The following is a 21,936-nucleotide window of genomic DNA, read 5'->3' as shown; positions in this document are numbered from 1 at the left end:
GGGAATCTGATGGCAGGGTTAGCAGAGCCAGGACTCCCAGAAACGGCTCTTGGGACTCTCAGTAAAGCCACACTGCAGGCACTGCCCAATGCTGCTACCCAGACAACCTCTGCCTGGGAAGGGCCTCCAGCAGGATGGAATCCATCCATCCTGAGCTGTCCAGTGACAGCAGAGGGCAGGAACAGGCAGAGCCAGCCACTGCCAGGCAGGGCAGAGCGAGGAGCTGGAAGTCATCCAGCTGCTGCAGGGAGCTGGGGACACATGGCTGCTGGAAGCCATCGCTGCCAGGAGAAAGGAAGCAGGTCCGAGGCCAGCTCCTGGAGCAGCCACGCAAGGACAGGCCATGAGTGCCAGGCTCCTGGACTTGAACCCAGGAGGGTACTGACACAGTGGCTCTGTACAGGGCCACAAATCAGTCCTAATCCACCGGTAATCTCCATCTTCCTCTGATAATTTCTGCCATATGTCTGACTGACTGCATGGACTGACGACACACCATGCTTCCTAATCTCCACCAGCTTTGTGCTGGTGGAAGAAAACAAGCCTCCCTGCCCAGCTGGAGCTCCTGCAGCTGCTTTTTCTGCTGCAGCCTCAAAGGAAACAGCTTGGGAAAGGCACTGGGACAGCGTGGGACAGACCTATGTGGGCTGCAGGGACTCAGAGGTGCTCCTGCCTCTCCTTTGAGGACTGGGGTAAAATTGTTATTGAAGTGGAAGGAAAGCACTAACAAGGCAATTCAGGAGCTGGGCTCACTTTTCGCTGCCAGTCCCTGAGACCTGCACCTATTTCATACATCCAGACCAAGCAGAACCACATGACCACCTACTGACCACAACAAAATCCAGGGTGAGCTGGACATCCAGATCCCAAATGCATGGGCACTTCTGCCAGCCACAGCATCTCCACACACACACACCTAGCAATGCCGCCACACTGTGGCACACAAACCTGGCCTATGCTAGCATGCTCTTCTGCTCTGACACCTATTCCTGACCCAACATCCCTTGCTCATCTCATCACAGATGTTTCCAGCGTTACCTCAAAGGTCATTTCCATTTACAGCCCCCTCAGTGTCAGCCATCCCCACCTAACACAGACCAGCGCCACATGCACCACTCAGCCAGCAAACACAGGCGAGCCGGGCTCACAGCTCACATGTGGCGCATGGGTACTGCCAGCAATGAGATCTACATCCCTGGCTGCAATGCGTGCCTTTCCAGTGAGAGGATGGAGGATAGCTCTGAGAAAAAGGTCACAGCAAATTGCTGAAGTGCTTCTATTGTTTGCTCTCTATTTTCAACAGATCCCTTCCCCACCCCCAACCTTTGGGGTAAAAAAAAAAAAAAAAAAAAAAAAAAAAACATCTACCATCCCAGTCAGATGCACATGAGCTGCCCTTAAAGACCTTGTGCTCGTGCACCTTGCAGGCTGTACTTACTGCTTATCTGTACAGGTGTGGAAAAAAGTCAGCTTTGTATTCAGCGCAGTGGGTCCCCATCAGCCTGTGCCACCTGTACCCCCCAGACTTTCTCTTGCACAGCTGCAGCCCAGGCAGCTGCTTACGCTGTTCTCACGCTGGCTGCTCCAGCTTGGTCAATGATGTTGTTGACACCTGTTACCTGGACCTCATTTCTTTGCCTTCTTCAGGGTGTTTAAAGCAGTTCATGACTGCTGTTTCGTTTTGTTTTTTTTTTTCCCCATTACTGATATTAAGCCTGTGGTGCCTCCTCTGTCCCCCAGTGCTCAGGGATAAGCCACCATGGCTCCAAGGTACAGCCACTTCATCAGGCAGCTCATTAAATACCTAGGGTGAAGTGGTTCAGGGTGGACAAACGTCTAGACTACCCAAATACTCCATGGCCTCTTCCTGGGCGATTTGAGGCCAAGGCACACTGCCTTCCGTTCAGTGTCACTGGTGGAGCCGCCAGTTCAGGTACAGCCAGCCCAGCCTCTGTAGCTCACCTGGCCAGGAGGGAGTTGATGTAGTCAGGGGTTGTGGGGTCTGGGCTCAGCGGGGGAGAGACCACGAACGCTGCAGCCTTGGCCCAGTTCTTGCTCCAGTAGTGTGTCCCGTCAGTCCCCAGACTGGCTGTGATGGGCTCACCAAACACCACATTGCCTGGAAAAGGGGGCAGAGAGGACACAGTGTTGGGGACCCACGGCAGTCTGATCCCCACTGCCTGTTGTGAATTCAGGCACTGGGTCAGATGCGAGGGACCACTAGGCCCATGGTGCATCAGAAGCCCACCCTACATGCCATTGCTGCTGACATGAGCACCATCCCAGCCCTCTGGCTATGGGTACAGAGCCTGATGATGGTACAAGCCTAGAGGGCATGTGGTGTTGGAAGACAAGGCCTCAGAGCTGCATTCTCCAAAATAAATCCATACCCATCAAGGACACTGGCAATGTGCCCCCCTGCCAATGGCTGCCTTCATGCTGGGAGGCCCTGTCTGGGCTAGCAGGAAGCAAGGCCCCTGAGCCTGGCAGAGGACAGCTGCTGCCAGCCCTTGCTGTGAGTAGGGGCACAGTTCGCTGAATCCAGGTGGGACATGCCCGCCTGAGTCCCTGCACTCCAGCACTGCTGCAGGGCCAGTGCTGCCAACGAGGCTGGGGCTATACCCAGCAGCTCCAACTGTGTGCATGTGGATGGGGTGAATGTCCCCACAGAGACCTTCACAAACATCTTGGGTCTGTCCTAACCCTTGCCCACACCGTGACGTTGCATGACATGGCCACGGAAGGTGGCTCCAGGTGGCCTGGTGCAGCATCCCCATGGCCCTTCACAAGTTAGGGTAAGCCCCTGAACTTCCCCAGCAGAAGGGGAAGCTCTGGGCTGCTTGAGGCATAGGTGCAGGTCTGAGCCCAATAGCCAGGATGCAGAGACACCGAACCCAGCTGCCCAGGACCCCAGCAACAACAGCAAGGCTGTGCGCAGCACCAGCAGCTGCTCACCCTTTTTTCTGGCTTGCGAGATGAGGTCAGCAGCACTTTTGCTCATCACTTTCGTCACATAGAGAGGGCAGTTGGTCTGGCTGGCAATGGTGATGGCCCGGAAGACGGCTTCTGCTTCCAGCTGGAAGAGAGAAAAGCGCAGCTGCAGAGGAGCACAGGCGGACGAGGAGGGGCATGCTGCCGGGCCCTCTCACCCCGGCTCCCCAACTGCAGACTAACTGCAGGGGAAGCGTGGAGTTGCGCCCACCATTTGTTCCGTTGCCTGGTTCCAGATCTGCCAACAGCCGGAGAAGCCCAGGGCCGGCCGCCCATGCCTGGCAGCACAGCTCAGGCTTGTGCAGGCTGACACAGGTCTGCCCCTTGGAGCACTCGCTGCTGCGGCACTTAGTTTAACTGGACACCACTGCCCTGCTGGTGGCTGGGGTGCTGCGGGCTGTGCCTTGGCAGGCTGCTCCCATCAGGGTCTGGCTGTCCCGTAAGCCAGCTGCTGGCCATCCCAGACAGTTGGGCTTCACTGGCCTGCTGCTAGAGCAGGCTGCATTTCCACCACAAGGGATATCTTTGGACTATTACATCAGCCCTTGCTCAGCCAGAGCTCAGCTCCAGACGTTCTTTGAGTATTTGCTCTGCAGCTTGGCTTCAAGCTTCAGCATGATAAAGTTCAAAACAGAAGCCTTAAAAAGACAACGTACCAATCAGCCAAGCCCCGGGGGAGGCAGGGACTGTGCAGTTGCTGCCTGCGGGTCGGCAGCTGCTTAAGCAGTCTCAGTGCTCCCAGCAGCAGGTTAAATGAGCCACTGCACCAGACGTGCACACATGCGCTCCTCATGTACTTCTGCAGGCCTGTCCATGGCACTGTCCATCAGCACAGTGAAGACTTTTTCTCTTCTGCTTAAAGACCTTTTAGAAGATTTTTACCAGTGCACTTACAGACTTCAGCGGGTTTTATCAGAAAGACAGGAGCAAACAGAGCAATCACTGAATGCCCTTTAGAATGGGTCACAGTTTGGAGCAGCAGCACACTGCACTACCAAATGACCAGCACCACCTGGTAGTAGAGCATGTCTTTAACTCCCACTCAGGTCCCTCCAGAACAGATCCTTGGAGTTGTAGGCCACCCTCCCAATGCCCTAACATCAACTGGCAAGCTTTGTTGGAGGTAGCAGGTCACTTGCATTCCACCTAACGTTTTCCCAGGTCAGGGGTGTTCTGGAAGAGGTACGCTGTTTCTTTTCAAAGGTAACGACATCTGGATTTGGCTGGACAGACTGTATCTACAGCTGTCTTGCACTGTTCCCAGTTGCCTTACGCTTTAATGGTGTTTCAAGATCAAACACTTAATGCTTTATCATCTTTGGACGAGAAGAACCGCAGTGCTGCCTTACGATAATAGGACAGTTCTCAAATGCTGGCACAACCACAGCATCCCGTAATTGCAGGTTAGCTTGCCAGCTAGTGGCAACGGGTCTAAAGAAAAATAAATGTCAGTTTACACAGAGGGACTCTGATCTACTGTATTTTATATTGAGTCTTTTCTCTGTACAGGGAAATGCTTTCCTGTCTCATACTTCAAAGACAGTAAGCATTGCATTACACTAGGCTGTATCTGTCATTACCAACCATAATACAGTCAACTTCTTATACTATTTATTTAAGCCAATTGATTTTACTTCAGCAGATCCTAAAATACAAATCCATCCCTGTTCTCCTCTACTCAGCTTTGCTGTTGTACCAAATTCCTATCGTTTTCTTCTTTTGTGTGCTATGGAAAGTTAAAAGCAGCTCTCGGCAGGGAGCTACCTCAAGAAAACTTATCTAAAATTAGACTCAACTCAGATTAATAGACCAAACAGAAAAATACCTCATAAACTAAAATTAGAAATGATCTAATTAGCGTCTCGACAATGACTTGTAACCAGGATATTCCTCCTTTCTTCCCCTCCCACACCTTTCACCAATGGCTTTGTCTGTCTGATTTTCAAAACTCGTGTTACACCCAAAGCAGAGATTAGGCAGAAAGAAGCTGGAATCTGGCTGTGCTCAGAGACATGAACAATGACATTTCAGAGGGACTAAAACTCACTATTCAATTCTTCGCAGGCCTCTTACACTCTGGAATCACCAATACAAAACAAATGCCCCCAAACCACCCCCTGGTGCTGCCACAGCCATACAGTTTTGTTTTTATGTTTATTTATTTATTTACTTCATCTCTGGATTATTTGGAAGCCCTTGTCTCTGCTAGGAAACTCCAACAAGACTGAGATATGTTTGTCACAAAAGCACACCTCGCTCTTTCCTAAACCAGTGATTACCCAGACAGTACTGCCTGTACTAATGAACATATATATATAGTGGGGAGTGGACATACACACACACACATTTGGCCCTGCTACACTATGCCCTGCTACGGCTTGTGAGGAAAGCTCTTCAGTGCACTGAGGCTGGTACCGTCCTGTACCTTACCTCCTCTGGTCTGCTCAGCACATGGCCCTCGGGTCCAGTTATTCCCATCTCCAACATCCTGGCCTGTTCCTAGAACATGGAAAGGACAGCGGGATGTTACCAGGCTCTGAACCTGCACCCCAAGAAAAGCAGAGCCCTCCCAATGGCTGTGCCCTCAGGCTGACACCAACTGACATCCTGAGGCCCCACAGTGCAGGGCAGGAGGCAGCCACAGGGAGGCTGGGGACCAGGAGCACTCAGAGGCATGTGTACACTGGCTGAAACCTCTGTGACAAAACAAGTACAGCATTGAGGAAAAAGCGTACAGAACTCCCCAGCTCCACAAACAGCACCCAATGCATTTCCAGGCCCTCTTCCAGACACTCCATACCTCTCCTTCTGAAATGCAAGTAGTCTGTTGAGAAAATGATCATTAAAAGGCAATTCCAAAATTCTCTTCCCAAGGTTACCATTTCCTCACTCACTCCACTGACAAAGCTGCAAAAGCTCTGCAGTAACAAATTCCCCAATTAGCTGGTGATCCTTTTAAATCCTGATATTTTCTGGAGAAGTTCTGTGTATTCCAAGTTTCATTTAATTTTAGGGAGAAAAAGAGTGGCTGGTATCTGCTTTCAACTCATCTGTCAGCTTGTCTTTCTAACTCTGCAAGAAACTACCTGTTTAAGAAAACTTTGGCCAGTGCATTTTTTTTTCTTTTAAATGACAAATATTTTCACTGACCTTCGGTCTCATTGAACAAAAACGTTGAAAAGTTTGGCTGTATCTAATAAGCCATAAAATAATTTGAGCTTTCATCACCAGTAGAAAAGAAGATGATAATGCTTGCTGTAACAAAAGAATAATATGCTTCTAAACACGTCCTCCTGACTCCTTGGGTTATCTACCTTTCCTTTGAAATGGATTTTTACCTAATATTGCACATCAGAAACAAAACACAGAAACACCACGAACCAGTTTTTCTATGTTGACGTGCAATTCAATGTCCTGAAAGACTATGCTGAAAGGTTTTGCAACCTCTTTATTGCAGTCCCCACCAGATACTTCACAGCAGAAAACTTTGCTAAAAACTTTGATATCACTGCTGAGTTGCAAAGAGATAACCTTGCAAAAGATGCCCATGCAGCTTTAGTGTCGTGTTGCAAATATGCCATATCAAATCAGCCTGGAAGAGACTTTCAGTCCCGGCACAACAGAAGAGTAGTTACCTGTGCAATTATATCTCCATTTTCAGCATGAACTTGAGCTATGGCACCCAGCTCTCCCAGGCAGCTGAATATCTCATACAGCTGAAACAGAAACAAGAAAAAGTGATTACAACACAGGCACATCATCCTGGCTTGTGCATGACCTTAAAGCTCCCTGCATTGTGCCCTTCAGCAGAAAGCTGCAGCAGGGACAGGGTCAGCACAGGCTGGAGGATCTGGTGTCAGCCACACAAAGACCAGGCTCCATGGTCGTGCCAGGCAGTTCCTTCAGGACGCCACCTGCCACCAGCAGATGCTCCCTGTAATACCCCATACACCCCTCTGCCTGCCATCCTCAAAGCAGGAGCATGGCCGATATGCAGCGCAAGGTGGCTCACAGCTGCACAGCGGGGGCACTGCCAAGGCTCGCACCTCTGAAGGCAGCAAGGATAAGCAGAGAGGAGCTTGCAAGCCCCTGTAAAGCAGGGTGGACAGCATCTCGCCTCGGGCCCCAGAGCTAGGATTACACAGCACTGCTGCCATCTTTACAGTCAGCACTCCAATCACACACAACCAAAGCCATAAATGAGGTCCTACCTCAGTGTTTGACATCTGGTACAAGTCCTTGTAGGCCATATAAACCATGAAGGAGTTGACTCCTAGGGGAAGAGCAGAGAAGAGAATGCTGAGGAAGGAGCCAACAGCTCTCCCTCCCCAGACACATCCCGAGCACACAAGAAGAATTCAGACCTGGACAGAGTGACCCCTGGCAGAAACAGGGAGCAGGCAGGAGGGTGTCTGCTTTGGTTGGCTGCCCCTGGCAGCTTATCTGCAGGATGCTGACTCCTGCTCAGGGCCACGCAGGATCCCAGCAGATGCTCAACAGCCAGAGGAGCAAGGACAGCACATCCACCACCTGCCCCTTCCACCAGGACCCCTGCACCCAGCCGGCAGCAAGGAGGAAAGGGCAGCAAACCTTTCTCCTGGACCATGGTGTGCAGCTCCTGACGGACACGTTCGCTCCAGCGAGGGATGTCCACATGCAGTGCGTAGTCGCAGCAGGCCTTCCCATCTGCCCACTCCCGCCACTTCTCAAATGCCTCCACCAGGTTGGACTCAGGCTCCGGCACCACATGGTCCACTGCAGGGGGACATGGGAGCTGTGAACAAAGGCTTCTCCAGCTGCATGCCCCTGATGTGCACCCCACTGCATCCCTGCATGCTGCAGGGCATCTCCACCATCCCAGACCTGTCTCTCTGGCTGCTTCAGGACAGCGCCTAAGAAGTCCTCATCACCTCCATGACTTCCCTAGTCTCCTCTCTCCTCCTTCCCATCCATTTATTGGATGGGAAATGCACACAGCCTTTACTTAACAGCCTCTGGCAAAGGATCAGGGGCTTTTACAGGCTTCTGCTGAGAAATCAGCTGAAAGCTGCAGGGCCTTGTCCCTCCTCATCCTCACTTCAACCCCATTAACACACGGTCTCCTGCCCCCTGCAACACTAATGCACCTTTTACTGCCCATTACACCACCTCATGCCCTACCACAGTGCACTTCACACAGCTGATTTTTTTGGTCCATGGGGGAAGGTGAACTGGTGTGGGGAGGGCAAAAAAAACAGTCCTTTACTAGAAGGATCAACAATTGTTCCTGAACCCCATGGAACCCTGCAATACACACAGCTGTGGCCGCTGCACAGCAGTAAAGCCTGGATCTGCAAGCACTGCACACCCTTGGCGCTCTCCAGGGAAGGATCTCAGAATCCCCTTTCCTTTTTCGTTAGCACTGTTTATTTCTGAGCAGTGCACGATGCCAGGACATCGCTCTGTTCCTCTGCTCAGCGTCATCTGAGCATCACGCTGCCCTATTTTTATTTAGCTGGGGAAAAGAAGTTATGCCTTTACTCCTTTTTGAGGTTCTCAGGGGCACCAGTGGCTGCAGACGCTGGAGCACTGCAGAACACAGGATCTGAAGCTGTGCAGAGGGTTCTGTGCGTATCTCCTTTCCCAGCACCTTCAGTACTACTAACAGTCCTACAGATTCATCTTGCTCCTCGCTCTCTAGTCTGAACCAGACATCACAGAAAAGATGAGCACACTGTCATGGATCTTTAAAGCAAAGAAGACTATGAAAAGCATACAGGAAAAAAAAATAACTGGGCAACTTTTCAAGAGTGCAAGAACAACAAAAAATTCTTAAGACTGAGGAGTTTCATTTGGATTGAAGTTTTATTGCAAATGCCTTCCCCAGCTCAGAACAGGAGCATGTCCAAAACGCACTGCAAAAAAGCGCTTGACTGGAGACATGGGTGAGGGTTAACATGAGCTGGACCATGTTTGCACTGCTATCCTGATGTGTACACTCTGCCTCCCCTGAAGGCTGCACTCTCGATAAGTGAAAAAAATTTGCCCATTCATTGCTCAGCCCCTCCATGAGAGCTCAGAAGCTCTATTGTGCCACACCCTACTGTTTACTGCTAACCAGCACTCAAGCAAAAGAGAGCTGATGCTCTAAGAGATTTCACATTTTAATACCCAAAGGCATGTTTCATCCATTGGTCAGGAAAATTCATTTTCTGGGCCCACTCTCTTTACTTCAGCCAGATGAAAAGATACCAGGGCTCTGCTCCACCCAGACCTGCACCGCCACAAGTTACTGGTAGCAAAAGCTGGAGTGCACAGTTGGCTGCACTTTCTGTTCCAATTGCTTTTCCATTAGAGGTGCCAGCCAGGCAGGGAGAAATGCAGGCTGGCCTGGCAAGGAAAGCAAGCATCCTCGAGGGAGTCTCTGCGAGATCATCAGCGCTGAGATGGCTACCCGGTCTCTGCCACTTAGCCTGCAAGTTTCTGAGCTCCAAGAGGGGCTCCCATTCTCAGCCCTCCCCCCTGTTTTTACAAGTATCAGATGTGTTTATGTTCCCAATTACCTCTTCCAGAGGGTGAGAATGACACCAACTTGACACCAACTGTTGAGCTTCTTTCTCCTTCCTCCAAATTTTTCCCTAAATCCTCCCTGCCAGTTGTCATCTGTCCATTCTCCCTGCCCTAAAGAGGAACTTCAACATAACCCTCTTCGACTCTTTGACCCTCCTGCATGACTTCCTAACGTCATTTTAAAAATATATAAAAATCTTCAGAAGATATGGAAACCATCATCAAACAGATCGCATGTAGAGTTACAGTACTGAATGTAGCAGTACTTTAACTGCTCTCAAAAGCCCAAGCCTGCTGGGTGCTGTTGCGCACGAGACCTGCCTTCTGCACTCACTGATCATTGTAGTTCCACCAGCCAGGGCCGCTTTCGTCCCTTGGAAGAAATCATCCACTGCTGTCATCCCCTTGTACGGCATCTGCAGGCGAGTGTGGACATCAATTCCTCCAGGGATCACCATCTTCCCATTGGCTTCTATGGTTTTGACCCCTCCAGGGACAATCAGATTGTCTCCAATCTGCCTGATGAGACCACATCAAGATGGTGAGGCACACACAAAGGAAAACCAGCCACAACGCAATCAATCGACAAGCCAGGCGGGGAGCAGCCAGGCCACCCCCTCGGCCTGGTAGAAACGCCCCACTCATTCTCAGGAACTGGGGGTGAAACCACCTCGCTGAGCAGAGAATCGCAGGATTGTCCGGCCCACCTAAACTGAGATTTGCACAGTCCAGGGAAGGCTGCCATCTGTCCACTTGCTGCAGCGGTGTCTATGGAGACACTGGCTGTCTAGGGCAGGCACTGGCTCGGGGAGGCCTGAAGCACGGTCTGATGAGCATGATGCAGACCTCTGCAGTGCACACCAGCCCTGGGTCCAGTAAGCTGTACCCCTAATCTCTCCTCTCCCCCATCCTTCTGCCCACCTTAAGTAAGGCTCAAGTCTGAGGCTTACTTACAGAGAAAGATGATTTCCTAGCATAATGCCAGAGCTGCTAGGCCAGCTCAGGGCTCGGCAGAGTCTGGCAATGCTGCTCCCACCACAAAGTCCCGTGGGTGAAGGACAGCCCCTTCCCTTGGGTACGTGCTGCAGTGGGCTACAGTGCCAAAATCTGACGGCCCAGTCTGGCTGCACCACGTTCACGCTCCTCCCAAGGAGCACGGCAGGAGTCCTCCCTCCACGGGACCTTCCCACTCGCCTGCTGTCCTCCCACCCCTGAAGGATGCTAACAACAGGGCCACGCCGCAGTGAAGGCAGCTAGACCCCAAGTACTTAGAATCATAGAATCAGAGAATATCCCGAGTTGGAAGGGACCCGTAAGGATCACCAAGTCCAACTCCTGGCACCACAGAGGTCTACCCAAAAATTCAGACCATATGACTAAGTGCACAGTCCAAACACTTCTTAAACTCTGACAGGCTTGGTGCCATGACTGCGTCCCCAGGGAGCCTGTTCCAGTGCGTGACCACCCTCTCGGTGAAGAACCTCTTCCTGATGTCCAGCCTGAACCTCCCCTGTTGCAGCTTGAAAAAGCTTCTTCTGAAAACAGCAAACCTAAAAGGCTCCAGCAAAATCTTCTCATAGCTTAAAGCACCCTTACTGATGGTTCTCTGGAGGGCAATCGACATCCTCCTCTCTGGACACACCAGCTCTCCTGCAGGACAGGTCACCTGAATCTCCCTTCACTCATCCTCTGCCCCCTCAATCCCTTTATCTGTCCGTATGTAGCACTTAGCCTTCAAATCTCTTCTTTCAGAAATCCTATTTTCATCAAGCCTTCTTCAGTCTTCCCTGATAAATCAAGATAGAAGACAAGTTGGTTTGCCTGCAATTCCTGAAAATCTCAGGTAGGTAGATGGGCTGCAGCACAGTGCTGTCCTCAGTAGTGCTAAGAATGGGATCTTGGATAGGGTCACTCATACTAATACTGTTGAAACAAGGCAAAGCAGGAGTCAAAAGACAAATCTTGCTCCTGGTTCAGTTAGATACAGCTTTGTTGTACAATGGACACTATGTCACAAAGCCACCAGCTCAGCTGCAATTCAATATAAACATGCCAAGCATCATATATGTGCCCATACACACTGTGGAGAGCTGAGCCTCTAATCAAAGTGAGCGGTGAAGTTTCACCAGCTGGCAGGCAGGGTGCAGACCATATCCATGAAAAACCAATAACCATCCAACCTGAAGCTAATTTAAGGGGAGATGGAAATAATATGCTATGGAAGTCTCATACTTACTTTATGAGACCATCTTCCATATAAATGTCAGCATAGAATGACTGGTCATCGTTGACTATTCTCCCTCCTTTAATGAGGAGACGATCACTCTGTGAAGGGAAAAATATAGCAGTAGTCAGTAGCAGGCGATGCATGCGTTTGTCAGCCATTGGTACAGTGACTTTCTTGGGTGCTCTTCTACTGCATCATACAGCTCACCCCAACAGCAGATACTGCAGAAAGTTCACATCTGCACCAACACTTGAAAATACAGGACAAGCACAAGGACTGAAAAAATCAAACTCATGGGGCTGTTTCTGAGGGGAACAGGTGCTGCCAGGAACACCGCTGAGGTGGAATGAGTACAAAGGAGAGGTACTGGGGACACAGCAAATGTGCTTCCACAGAATATACAGGGAAAAGTCAAGAGCCTCCTGCACCAGGTCATTATGCACATAGTTCCAGAGGCAGCACAAGTCACATACCAGTATTTAGAGGAAGTTTGTTACCGAGAGCTTTCCTACATCCTTAAATGTGATCCAAATACCGTGCAAAATACATTTCACTGAAGATGACAATTTATGTCTCTCTCATCTGTTAACACCTTGCAGAGACCACTGGCAGAACAGGCAGCCCCAAAGATGATGCATTTGTTGTTGGACCTGTCCCTCCCCTGCGATGCTCAGGGTGGTCCTTCCAAGGTGTTTCACAATGTCACAAGGAGGCAATGAACTGTATTCCCATCTCGTCACTTACCACCTCTTCTCTTCTCCTTTCTACTGACATAAATGACCAGAAACCTCCAAAGGAGCACAGACGGAGTGGAAGAACACCCAGAACAGAACTGCTCTTGTGCCCCTTCCTGCATTCATTTTTGGGCCTGGACAACCCAGCACACACTATGGGGAGAGAACAGACACTGTCATGTGGGGAACAGACCCCAGCCTGAGGAATCTGAGGTCCATCTTCTGCCTTCACCTGCACCAGCCTTAACACGGGCTGCATGTGGTACAAAGTCAAACAACCTGATCTCACACATGGCTACCATGCATTCAGATGACAAGAGCTGGTTTTGCTGTTCCAGAGGATATGCAGACTCCGTAACTGTTTAAAACACCTCCAACCGCCTCTGGCTTTCAAGCTCCCCCCATGTTCCCCTCAGCTCCCTCTGGCACCTGTAGCCCAGGTTCCAGAGAGTAAGTCCGTCCCTCCCACGGTGCAAGCCTGGACCGCGGCTGCTGGCAACCCTCCGCAGGGCTCACATGCAGGCACATCCTGGGGGGTTCCCGCACAGTTAATTCCTCTAGAGGGAGCCGGGCTTCCTGCTCTTCATCTGCTGCCCCAGGGCGATTTCTGGAAATATCACCGAGCTGTGGTCATTTGCAGCCAGAGAATTCCCTCACACCCTTGCATCTCACAGCAGCCAAAGCTCCAGGCCCATGTGCCTTATACAGCAACTCATTCATACAGGTCGAGACAAAGAAATTGGGTGGGGAAGGGAGCACATGGCACGGTGAGCTTGCCTGGCTGCAGCTTGGTGCTGGGCAGGGCAGCAGGCTCAGTCTCCCCATCGGCACTGACAGCCTGCAGTATCCCGAGGTCCCCTGTCTAAGATCAGGTTTGCCCTCAGCACAGCTGAAGGCACAACAGGACCCATATCCACCAGGCGTGGTGGCACCGGGCTGGAGCTGTGCCCCATTCTCTCCTGACCACAGTCCTTCCCCAGCAGCAGACCAGGCTCTGCTCCCCTCTCTCCTGAACGCAGGAGGGACACAGGTCCAGCAGAGGTTTGCATGGTGCTGGTCGCAGACCTCCCCGCACAGCTCCCAGCAGCCACCCGTAACAGGTCACTGCTGGCACAGGCAAACGCTGCCTTGACTTGTGACATTGGGATCGTGGGCACCCCTTGCTTGCATCTTCCACCCTTGGGTCCAGCAGAGGTAGCAGCCCAGCCAGGCGTGCTGGCCTAGGAGTGCCGTGTCTTGGGGCCAGTTCTCAGCCTGCTGCCCCTCTCCCCAGCAGCACACCTCAGGTGATGCCCAGGTTTGGGACTGAGGACTCTGGACCCAAACAATGCTGCTCACGAACCACTGATTCTTCTCCTCCCTGGCACAGGGCACTTGTCCCCCTTTGCATCTGTATAAATGTCATCTAAGTAACAGTACTGTCATTTTAAGTTCAGAAAACCCAAAAGGAGTGAAATGGGACCACAGCCACTTCCTTATAGCCTGTCAGTCACAGGGGAAAACAGCCGAGCTGTGGCTTCTAGGGATCCAAATGATCAATATTTAAGTAACACTATAAAAAATGCAGATAGAATAGTCAAGCAACAGTATCAGGCATAAGCTACATAAGAATTGGGGCTATGGTGAGAAACAAAGGGAAGAAAATTCTCGTTTTATATTCCAGTCAACTGTATGTGAAGTTTCTCCCATATGTCCAGTTCCCTATGCCCTGGCAGATCATGCTTGGCTTCACCTAGCCTGCTCAAGGAGACAATAAAAGACTCAACCTGCCCAGATCCAATAACACGACTAGGCCATGGTATGTCTTGCCTATCCCCTTCACACCTTCCAACTTGCCTTTCTGAGGGCCCTGGAGTTCATTTTCACAAGAACCAGGAGTGCCAGCGAACACTGATGCTGTCCACTTCTCCCTGCACATCAGACCAGAGAAAGCAAAGGGACACAAGCACCAGTGGTGTGAGGAGTCAGAGACTGAAATACTTGACAATTGCTGAATAAAGTGTTAATATGAAGTCAGAAAATATGCCTGCATACAAATACAAATGGTCACTTTGTGGCAGACATGAAGGGCTGCTCAGTGCTAACTCGGTTAGTACACAAATAAAACTGCTAGGCTCATTACGGCTGGAGCATGAACAAGGCCTTCATTCAGGGGACCAGCCTCTGTCCCAGAGCCCACCCCACGCTTGGCTGCCAGACCATCCCCGTGAGAACAGGAGAGACAAGGGCTGCACCAGTGCCCACCCATTAACCATGAGGAAAAAATACAACACAGTGAAAAAAGGAAAATCCCAATGACATCCCATCTACAGGCTCTGGCATCATTCAGGGGTACACCCAGACGTGAAGAGGTAGGGGGAGTGGAAATGAAGAGGATGAAACAGTTAAGAGGAAACAAGGCCGACTTAACAGACAGGCTTCTGCAGCACGCATATCCAGAGCGGCCTCAGATCACAATTAGTGCACTGTTCCCCTGCCAGAGCTCGCCTGTGCTTCTCCACACCCACCATGTCCCCCTGCCAGCCCGTGTCAGGCTGTGCCACCAGCCATTGTTAGCAGATGTGAAGCTCTGCCTGTGCAGGGAGCAGGCAGGCGCCACGGCAGCTCCTCTCCTCCAGGCCTGGCAGCGGCATGGAGCCACGCGTACCCCCACGGCCCCCGCCCAGCCCCTGGCTGCAGATGGCAAGTGGGAACCCGGTTCCTTGCCAGGGCCACACGCCGGGGCAGTGCCACAGCTGCAAGGGGTCCCTGAGCGCAGCCACAGGCAGCTCTGCCCAGCTGCTGGCACAAGGCTGCTGCTTGTCCACCTGGCCCACGCTGCTGAGCGTGTCTCAGCCGGTCTCTGGGCAGCTGGCAGCAGCCCTCAGGTCACAGGAGTGGTGCCTGTCACTTGCCTCCACTCCTGCAGGCACAGGCACCTCCCCACAGCTCAGCCTGGAAGCATCCTTCCAGCACAGCCTTGCATGGCTCACTGGGATCACCACTGGTACCCAACACCTCTGCTCTGCTGGGCAGCACATTGTGCTGGACACTCTGTCCCTCCACCTGTTGGCATTTGGAATCAGTGCTAAGAAGCTTTCAAAACCACTACCCATTCCCTCCTGCCCACACTCTGCTCCTTACGCTCTTAAGCATCACCTGGTCATCTGAGATCCCAAAGTATCAGGGGGTCTCTTAGCATCTCTTCTTGGTGTGATGTTGCAGCAGGAAAGGGAGGCAGCTGCCTCCAGCAGGATGCTGGATCCAGCCAAGAATAGCACTTACCTTGTTGACAAAGCACAGGGGTATAATTAGGGTAGTACAGAAGCAGGTGTGTGGCTTTACTGCTCTTTCCCTTGAAAAAGAATAGACACTAATTGCTATGGTGTGTCATCAGCGGCTGGACGTCTCCTCCTTATCAAGAGACCACACCAGAGTGTGGAAAAGCCCCAGGCTTGAATAGCAGGGCCAGCAGAACTGCTAACTGCAGATGTTCTTCCCCATGACTTGTGGGCTGGTAATGAATACCACAGCGATGGCTGGCAGTTTACCAAACTCTGCCCAGTGAGTAACTGAGGCTTTTCTCCCCACTTGCACCTGACACAAGATGCTAACCATCCCTGTGCAGACCTTACTACTGTTTCCAGAAGCATCACAGAGATGCCATCTGTGGGCTGTGACAGGGTAGCTGAAAGGGACAGGCATGGCCCACACCATGAGAAGATATGGGAACTCCAGTCTACCTGGGATGGAAAAGATTTTTGTGACCAAAGCACAAAGACTTTCACGCTGATGAAGCAGTCACTGGGAAAAACAAAAAGATTCAATAACCCTCCCCTCCCACCTCCTCATGTTTGCTCCACACCACAACCAACAGATTTGCCCATATTTCCAAATCTTTCTTCACGGCTACAGTCTTGTCTGTCATTCTGTCACATGTTACTTTTGACCAGGCTTTTCCAGTTCTGTTTGGGAATAGTTCCACACTAATTTACCCCACACAAACACATGCACCCTTCACTTGAACTTCTGGCTTCTTCACTAAAATGGCTTTCCTAGAAAAGACCAGAAATTGCAAACAGATCCACCAGGCAAACTCTGGTTTTCTACAGATCACTGTCAGAAACTAACTGCTAATTCTGACGGCAATGCTGTTGAGTATGAGACAAAATAAGAGGGGAGTGTTTGTGCATCTCCAGAATTATGCTAGACAGTTCAAACAATAGCTGTCAGGAAGTAAAACCATTCAGATTTCCAATGCCTTCACAAAAGCCAAACCTGCCTGTTTGTGGGGTGAGAGACATGGTGAAAGCACTACTACTCCTTTCATTTGCAGGCTCAGCCGCTGCCTCAGTGCTATCAGATTTGAGACTGACGGGTGAGTTACCTGCTAGCATTCCTCTGTGTACCTTCATACTCCTGACCTCTCAACTGTGATGCTTTGAAGGTCTTTGAGATATCTTCTATCCTAATGGCACAATACAGTCTCCAAAATTTCTCTTCTAACAAGCACAGTTTAGCTGACAGTCTGTCATCCCCAGAAGTTGCTGTGTGTCTTGACAGGCAAGAATAGACTCTGGGGTGGAAATCTAGGGAGGAGGAACAAGCAATCGACACAATGCCCAGGGGAGGCATGACCTGCAGAAAGGGACTGCAGAGGCTTACTTCGAGGGAAGCCAATATAGCTGAATTTTCTTTCTGCCATACTATTAAATGAGAGAAGACCACCCAAACACAGACTCCACTGCATTGCTTCCCCTGGACCTCAAAGCATGTGTTCAGGAACATGTGGCTATTTGACCAGAATTTTAGAATCTCCACCACCCCAACCAGAACATGATGATGCTGCAAAGCAGGGCAAGCGAGTCCTGGAGGGCCCTCACCAAGCTGCAGAAGTCACAGGAGAGAACCACCTGTGGTGTCAGCTCCAAAAATGCCACTCACTGGCAGCATTTTAAGCGTCAGTAGGCTGAGGGAAGGATTTAACAGAGAGAAAAAAAAAAAGGGCAACTTGTGAGACTTTGTTACCACTGAGGTGAGAAAGTCCCTGATGGAGTCCAGAGGAGCAGGGACAAGCCCCCCATACCTGTAAAGTGTATCACAAAGGTCCTTGCTGAAAAAGACCCAGAGAATGGGGGAAATCCCACCTCCAGCAATAATGTTCTTGTAACCAGTCTAGGGATACTGAAAAGCCAAGATTTGTAAAGAGGTAATATTGCTTATTAAAGCAATTGGGTTGAGAATCTGGGTTGACAAAAGAATTTCTTTTTATAGTGGTTAATGACCTTTGTGCTTGTTTGGGAGTAATTTGTTCACATCTGTACATTAAAAAGCACAATGAAGCTTGACTGCTTTGTCTTTCCTTTTTCTTCAAGAGGCCAAAGCTGTCCTCAGGAGGAAAAACAAGAGCTATATGAAGTCAGCAGAAAGCCATCAAAAAGATGAAAGACCTGATTGCTTTCCCAGAAAAAAAATCCCCATGCAGCCTCCTCCAGGAGGAAAGCAGCTGCACCCCACGAAGGAAGGCGCAAGCTGGATCAGAGCATGAAAACCCTAGAGAGATCGGCACAGAGAGGCACCCGTGGGACCCCCGTGCAGCTGGCCTCCCTGCAGCTTCAAAGAAAACATGTCAGCCAGCCTTTCTTCTCGCTGAGGTGGCACGAACGGGCTGTGATCGCGGTAGGTGTGGTCCCCTGCACTACTGCGCCAGCAATGGGGACCGCTGCACCTGATGCAGCAAGAAAGAGATCAGCTCGGAATCCAGCGCAGCGCCTCCGAATACAGAGAGCACCTCGCAGACCACGGATAAAGAGCACACCAGACGGGCTGCAACCCCGCCCCGGCGGCTTTCTGCTCGCCTGCCGCCCGCCCCACCTGCGCTCCCGCTGCGCGCTGCTGGGGACAATGGGAACCAGCGCGGGACCCCGCGCCCCGGCCCCTGCCCGGCGGGACCCGGCCGCGCTGCCCACGGGGAGCGCCCGCCCGCAGCGCCCGCACCCGGCCGACGCCTCCGCGGCCGCTGCCACCCCGGGAGGGAGCCCCGCGGAACGCGACGGGGCCGCGAGCCCGGGCCGGGCACCGCTCCCACCCGCTGCCACGGCTCGGCGAGAGGCGGCCCCGGGGCGGCTGCCGGGCTGGACCCGCGGGCGCTGCGCGGAGAGCGCCGTGCGCCCCTGCTGCCGGCACCGGGCGCGGCTCCGCCGAGCGCGGGCGGGCGCGGACACCTGCGCGGGCGGCGGCTCTTTGTCTGCGCGCCGCCGCTCCGGCCCGCAGCGCCGGACACCGGCCCCGCACCGCTCCCGCCGCCCGCGCCCCCGGCCCCGGCCGCGCAAAGGGGAGCTGGGCACCGGCGGCGCCGCCGCGCCCGGCCCGCGGGCACGCACCGTGATGCGCGGGATGTTCTTCTTGCCCTGGTACGACATGGCGCTGCCCGGCCCGCCGCCGCCTGCGCTGCCCTCCTCCGCCCGGCTCCGCACAAAGGCGAACCCGCGCCGCGCCCGCCGTGCCCGCCGCCACCGGGGACCGGAGCCCGCCCCGCCCCGCCCCGCCCCGCCCGCCCCGCCCGCCGCCGCCAGGGGGCGCCCCGGCCCCGGCCCCGCTCCCTCGGCACCACCCCCGGGCGCCCCGCAGCGCCCGGCGCCCACCGGCGCCGGACGCCGCTCCCCCGACGCGGCTCAGCGGCAGCGGGCAGCGCCCAGCCGTGCCCCTCCGCCCAGGGAAGCCCCGGGAAGCCCCGGGGCCCGGTCGCTGAGGACGAGCAGCGCAGCCGCCCTGTGTGGGGCCAGGTCCGTGCCTGGGTCGAGACTGCAAAGACAGCAGCCGAGGGAGCTGGCCACCAACGCTGCTCCTTACAAGCTAAAAATTGTCAAGGTAATAATAGTGAATTAAAGAGATTTCTAAAAGAACAGGTTATTTTGTACTGTCAGAGTGCATCTGGATCACCTTGGATTTTCCTTCAAAAGCACAAGTATTGGAAACAAAAATACAATGCAGCACACACCTGACTCTGACGACCTTGTGCCCCATGTAAACACTACCAGTGTTGGCAGCACAAATGGTCTCTGTATTTCCTCAAATGCGATCTTGCTGAAGCTCTTAGAAAGTTTGAATGGATACACATTTCTGCTAAGTCCAAAAAACTTTCACCACCTTCAGGTGAGTCAGCAGCTTCTCAATAACTTACTTATCACTGCCAGGACAACCGGGGCATCTGCAAAATTGCATGGGCTGCATGGCCCAGCTGGCCCACTGCCTCCTGCATCCCACCCCACAGCTGGAGCAGCCCAGCAGTCAGTGGGAGGGCTGAACGCCCTCCCCTTTCCCCATGCATCCATGTGTTGGAAGCAGTCTGCAGGTGCTGGAAAGGGCATGGGGGAGCAGGGCTGGGCTGGTGCCTCTTTGACCAAGGAGGGGGTGGGTAGGAGATACAGTACCAGACTGCAGTGCTCCTGCCACAACGCTGTGATGCACCCAGAATTGGTCCTGGACTTTGGGGAGATTGGACTGGCTGGGCCTGGCATATGAGAAAGGTGCTTGACCCTCATTGCCAAACCTCCTGAAACTTCACTCACCTATTTTCTAGAAAGTTTAACGGTATCCCCATGCTCTGTGGTACCATGTTATTTGGTGTGGTGTCAGGAACAAAAAGAGCAGCAGTTAATTAGATAAATGACTATGCAGATATACGCTACTGACTTGAGTTTTCAGTTTCAAGAGCTGGACTTGCATCAGCCCCCTGGATGCTGGCCAGCCATGGTGACTTCAGAGCCTTCCTCTGAAGAGATGTGCTTTCCTCCTGGTTGCTGTGTGACACTTGCATAAATACACAGCGTATTTTACACTGCCGGGGGCCCAACACATTCAACATCGAAAAAGATTTCTTTTTCATAGGGCCTCTTCAAGGTGCAGTCAGCAAGGTGTTACTCACATGCTTCAAAACATCCTCAATAAGAAGCAGAGCCGATTGGAAAGTTATTTTAAAATGGCAATACTCTTACAGCTCATACCCTCAGAAAAACCTGTAGAGATAACACACAATTAGATGTTAATGTATGGCCACAATGGGTGATAGGAGCATGGCAAGGAGCACCAGTAGTGTGAGCAGAGGAACAGGCATGTGCTGCTGCAAGGATTTTGTCTTTGAAATGGAACCAACTCTGACTGTGGCCTATCAATGCTCAGCTGTTGACTCAAGATATGTCTGTAAAGATCAGGATGCTGCTGACCCAGCTCTAGTGCAAAGGATGAAAATAGGTCCCACCAGTCTTACACGGATGTGATCAATGGTGCTTTTACAGACAGACACAACTGAGGTACAGTGAATATAACCAGTGGTGGAATAAATCAGGGCTCAAGTGTCATAATGTTTAGCAGATGTGTCAGGGTGGCTCATCCCCGTGCAATCTCCTTTCTCCTGTATGTATTCTTTGCATATCATCCCCTCCTCTCTCCTAAACAGTCAGGTTTTCAGAGTCTGAGCTACCTTGGGGCACAGTGAATCCAAGAGATGGGAATGCATCTGATGAACTTTCTCTAGGTGGAACCTCTGGCAGGATGTGCTGTCTCAAGAGGCTGGTCAGGCAATCCTACTCCAGCACACCAGGAACTTCCACCACACACAACCCTTTTTCTTGTGTGTGAGTGTGTGTGTGTGTGTGTGTGTGTGTGTGTCTGTGTGTCTGTGTAGTCCTGGAGGAAGGGGGTGGCTGACCCAGACCTGTGGCTCTCTCCACACTCTGTCCTCTCCCCATCGCTGGGGTCACCCTTACTTCTGTGGGGGTGTCCAGCTCCATGCAATGAGTGCTCACAAGTGTTTGATGACCATACTATCAGTGCTGCTGGCTCCAGCTCTCCCATTCTCTGACGTTCAACTTGAAAGCCAGAGTGAGAGGAAACTGGGAAGAAAGCCCACTGGCTCTGTTACTGAAAAACACTTACAGCCATACTGGCTTTTCCACCATCTACACCATCTCCCAGAGGCAACATGGAGCTCTGCAGCCTTTCAAACTCCCACTCAGGAGCAGACACGAATGGGAAGGAATCTGAGGCTCAGCTGTTCATGCTGGACACACATGAGGTCTGCCAAGAGGCAGCAGGAGACAGCCTCCATATTGTACAAGGCAGGTGGGGGGCTGTGACACAAGTTTTTCCACAGTGGAGCAACTCTGCTTAGTTTTATCCTGGCTAGAATATACACGGGGGCTTTGGCAGTGGAAACAAGGAGAAAAAATAACAGATGTATGGCCTGAAACAAACTAAATTTCCAGGTCAGGACTTGATGTTTTCAAGGAACTGTCATGTTAAAAGCACTGAGTATTACTGCCACTCCACCCCAGCTGGATTACCACATGATTTCAATCACATGTCCAAACTGACATTAGGTAAGGCAATTGTTCAAGCCAGAATTTATCTGCAGTTTTATTAAGGATTAGCAGAAGCCAGAGTAATTTCAGGACT

The 21,936-nt window shown here is 52.0% G+C and overlaps 1 protein-coding gene across 1 annotated transcript in view; it reads right to left on the bottom strand.

The window, feature by feature from the left end:
• The window catches only part of DPYSL3 (dihydropyrimidinase like 3), a 36,073-nt gene that overhangs the window by 3,937 nt on the left and 10,200 nt on the right, over positions 1–21,936 (bottom strand). Inside the window, 8 exon segments of the mRNA XM_040574020.1 lie at positions 1,963–2,119; positions 2,956–3,076; positions 5,422–5,490; positions 6,627–6,707; positions 7,203–7,264; positions 7,582–7,746; positions 9,875–10,059; positions 11,777–11,865. Coding sequence (XP_040429954.1) covers positions 1,963–2,119; positions 2,956–3,076; positions 5,422–5,490; positions 6,627–6,707; positions 7,203–7,264; positions 7,582–7,746; positions 9,875–10,059; positions 11,777–11,865 — 929 coding nt within the window.

Source organism: Cygnus olor, chromosome 14, assembly GCF_009769625.2.
Source record: "Cygnus olor isolate bCygOlo1 chromosome 14, bCygOlo1.pri.v2, whole genome shotgun sequence".
In the NCBI taxonomy this organism is placed as follows: Eukaryota; Metazoa; Chordata; class Aves; order Anseriformes; family Anatidae; genus Cygnus; species Cygnus olor.
The sequence above is the reverse complement of the archived record's forward strand: the minus strand, read 5'-3'. Positions and strand labels throughout refer to the sequence as shown.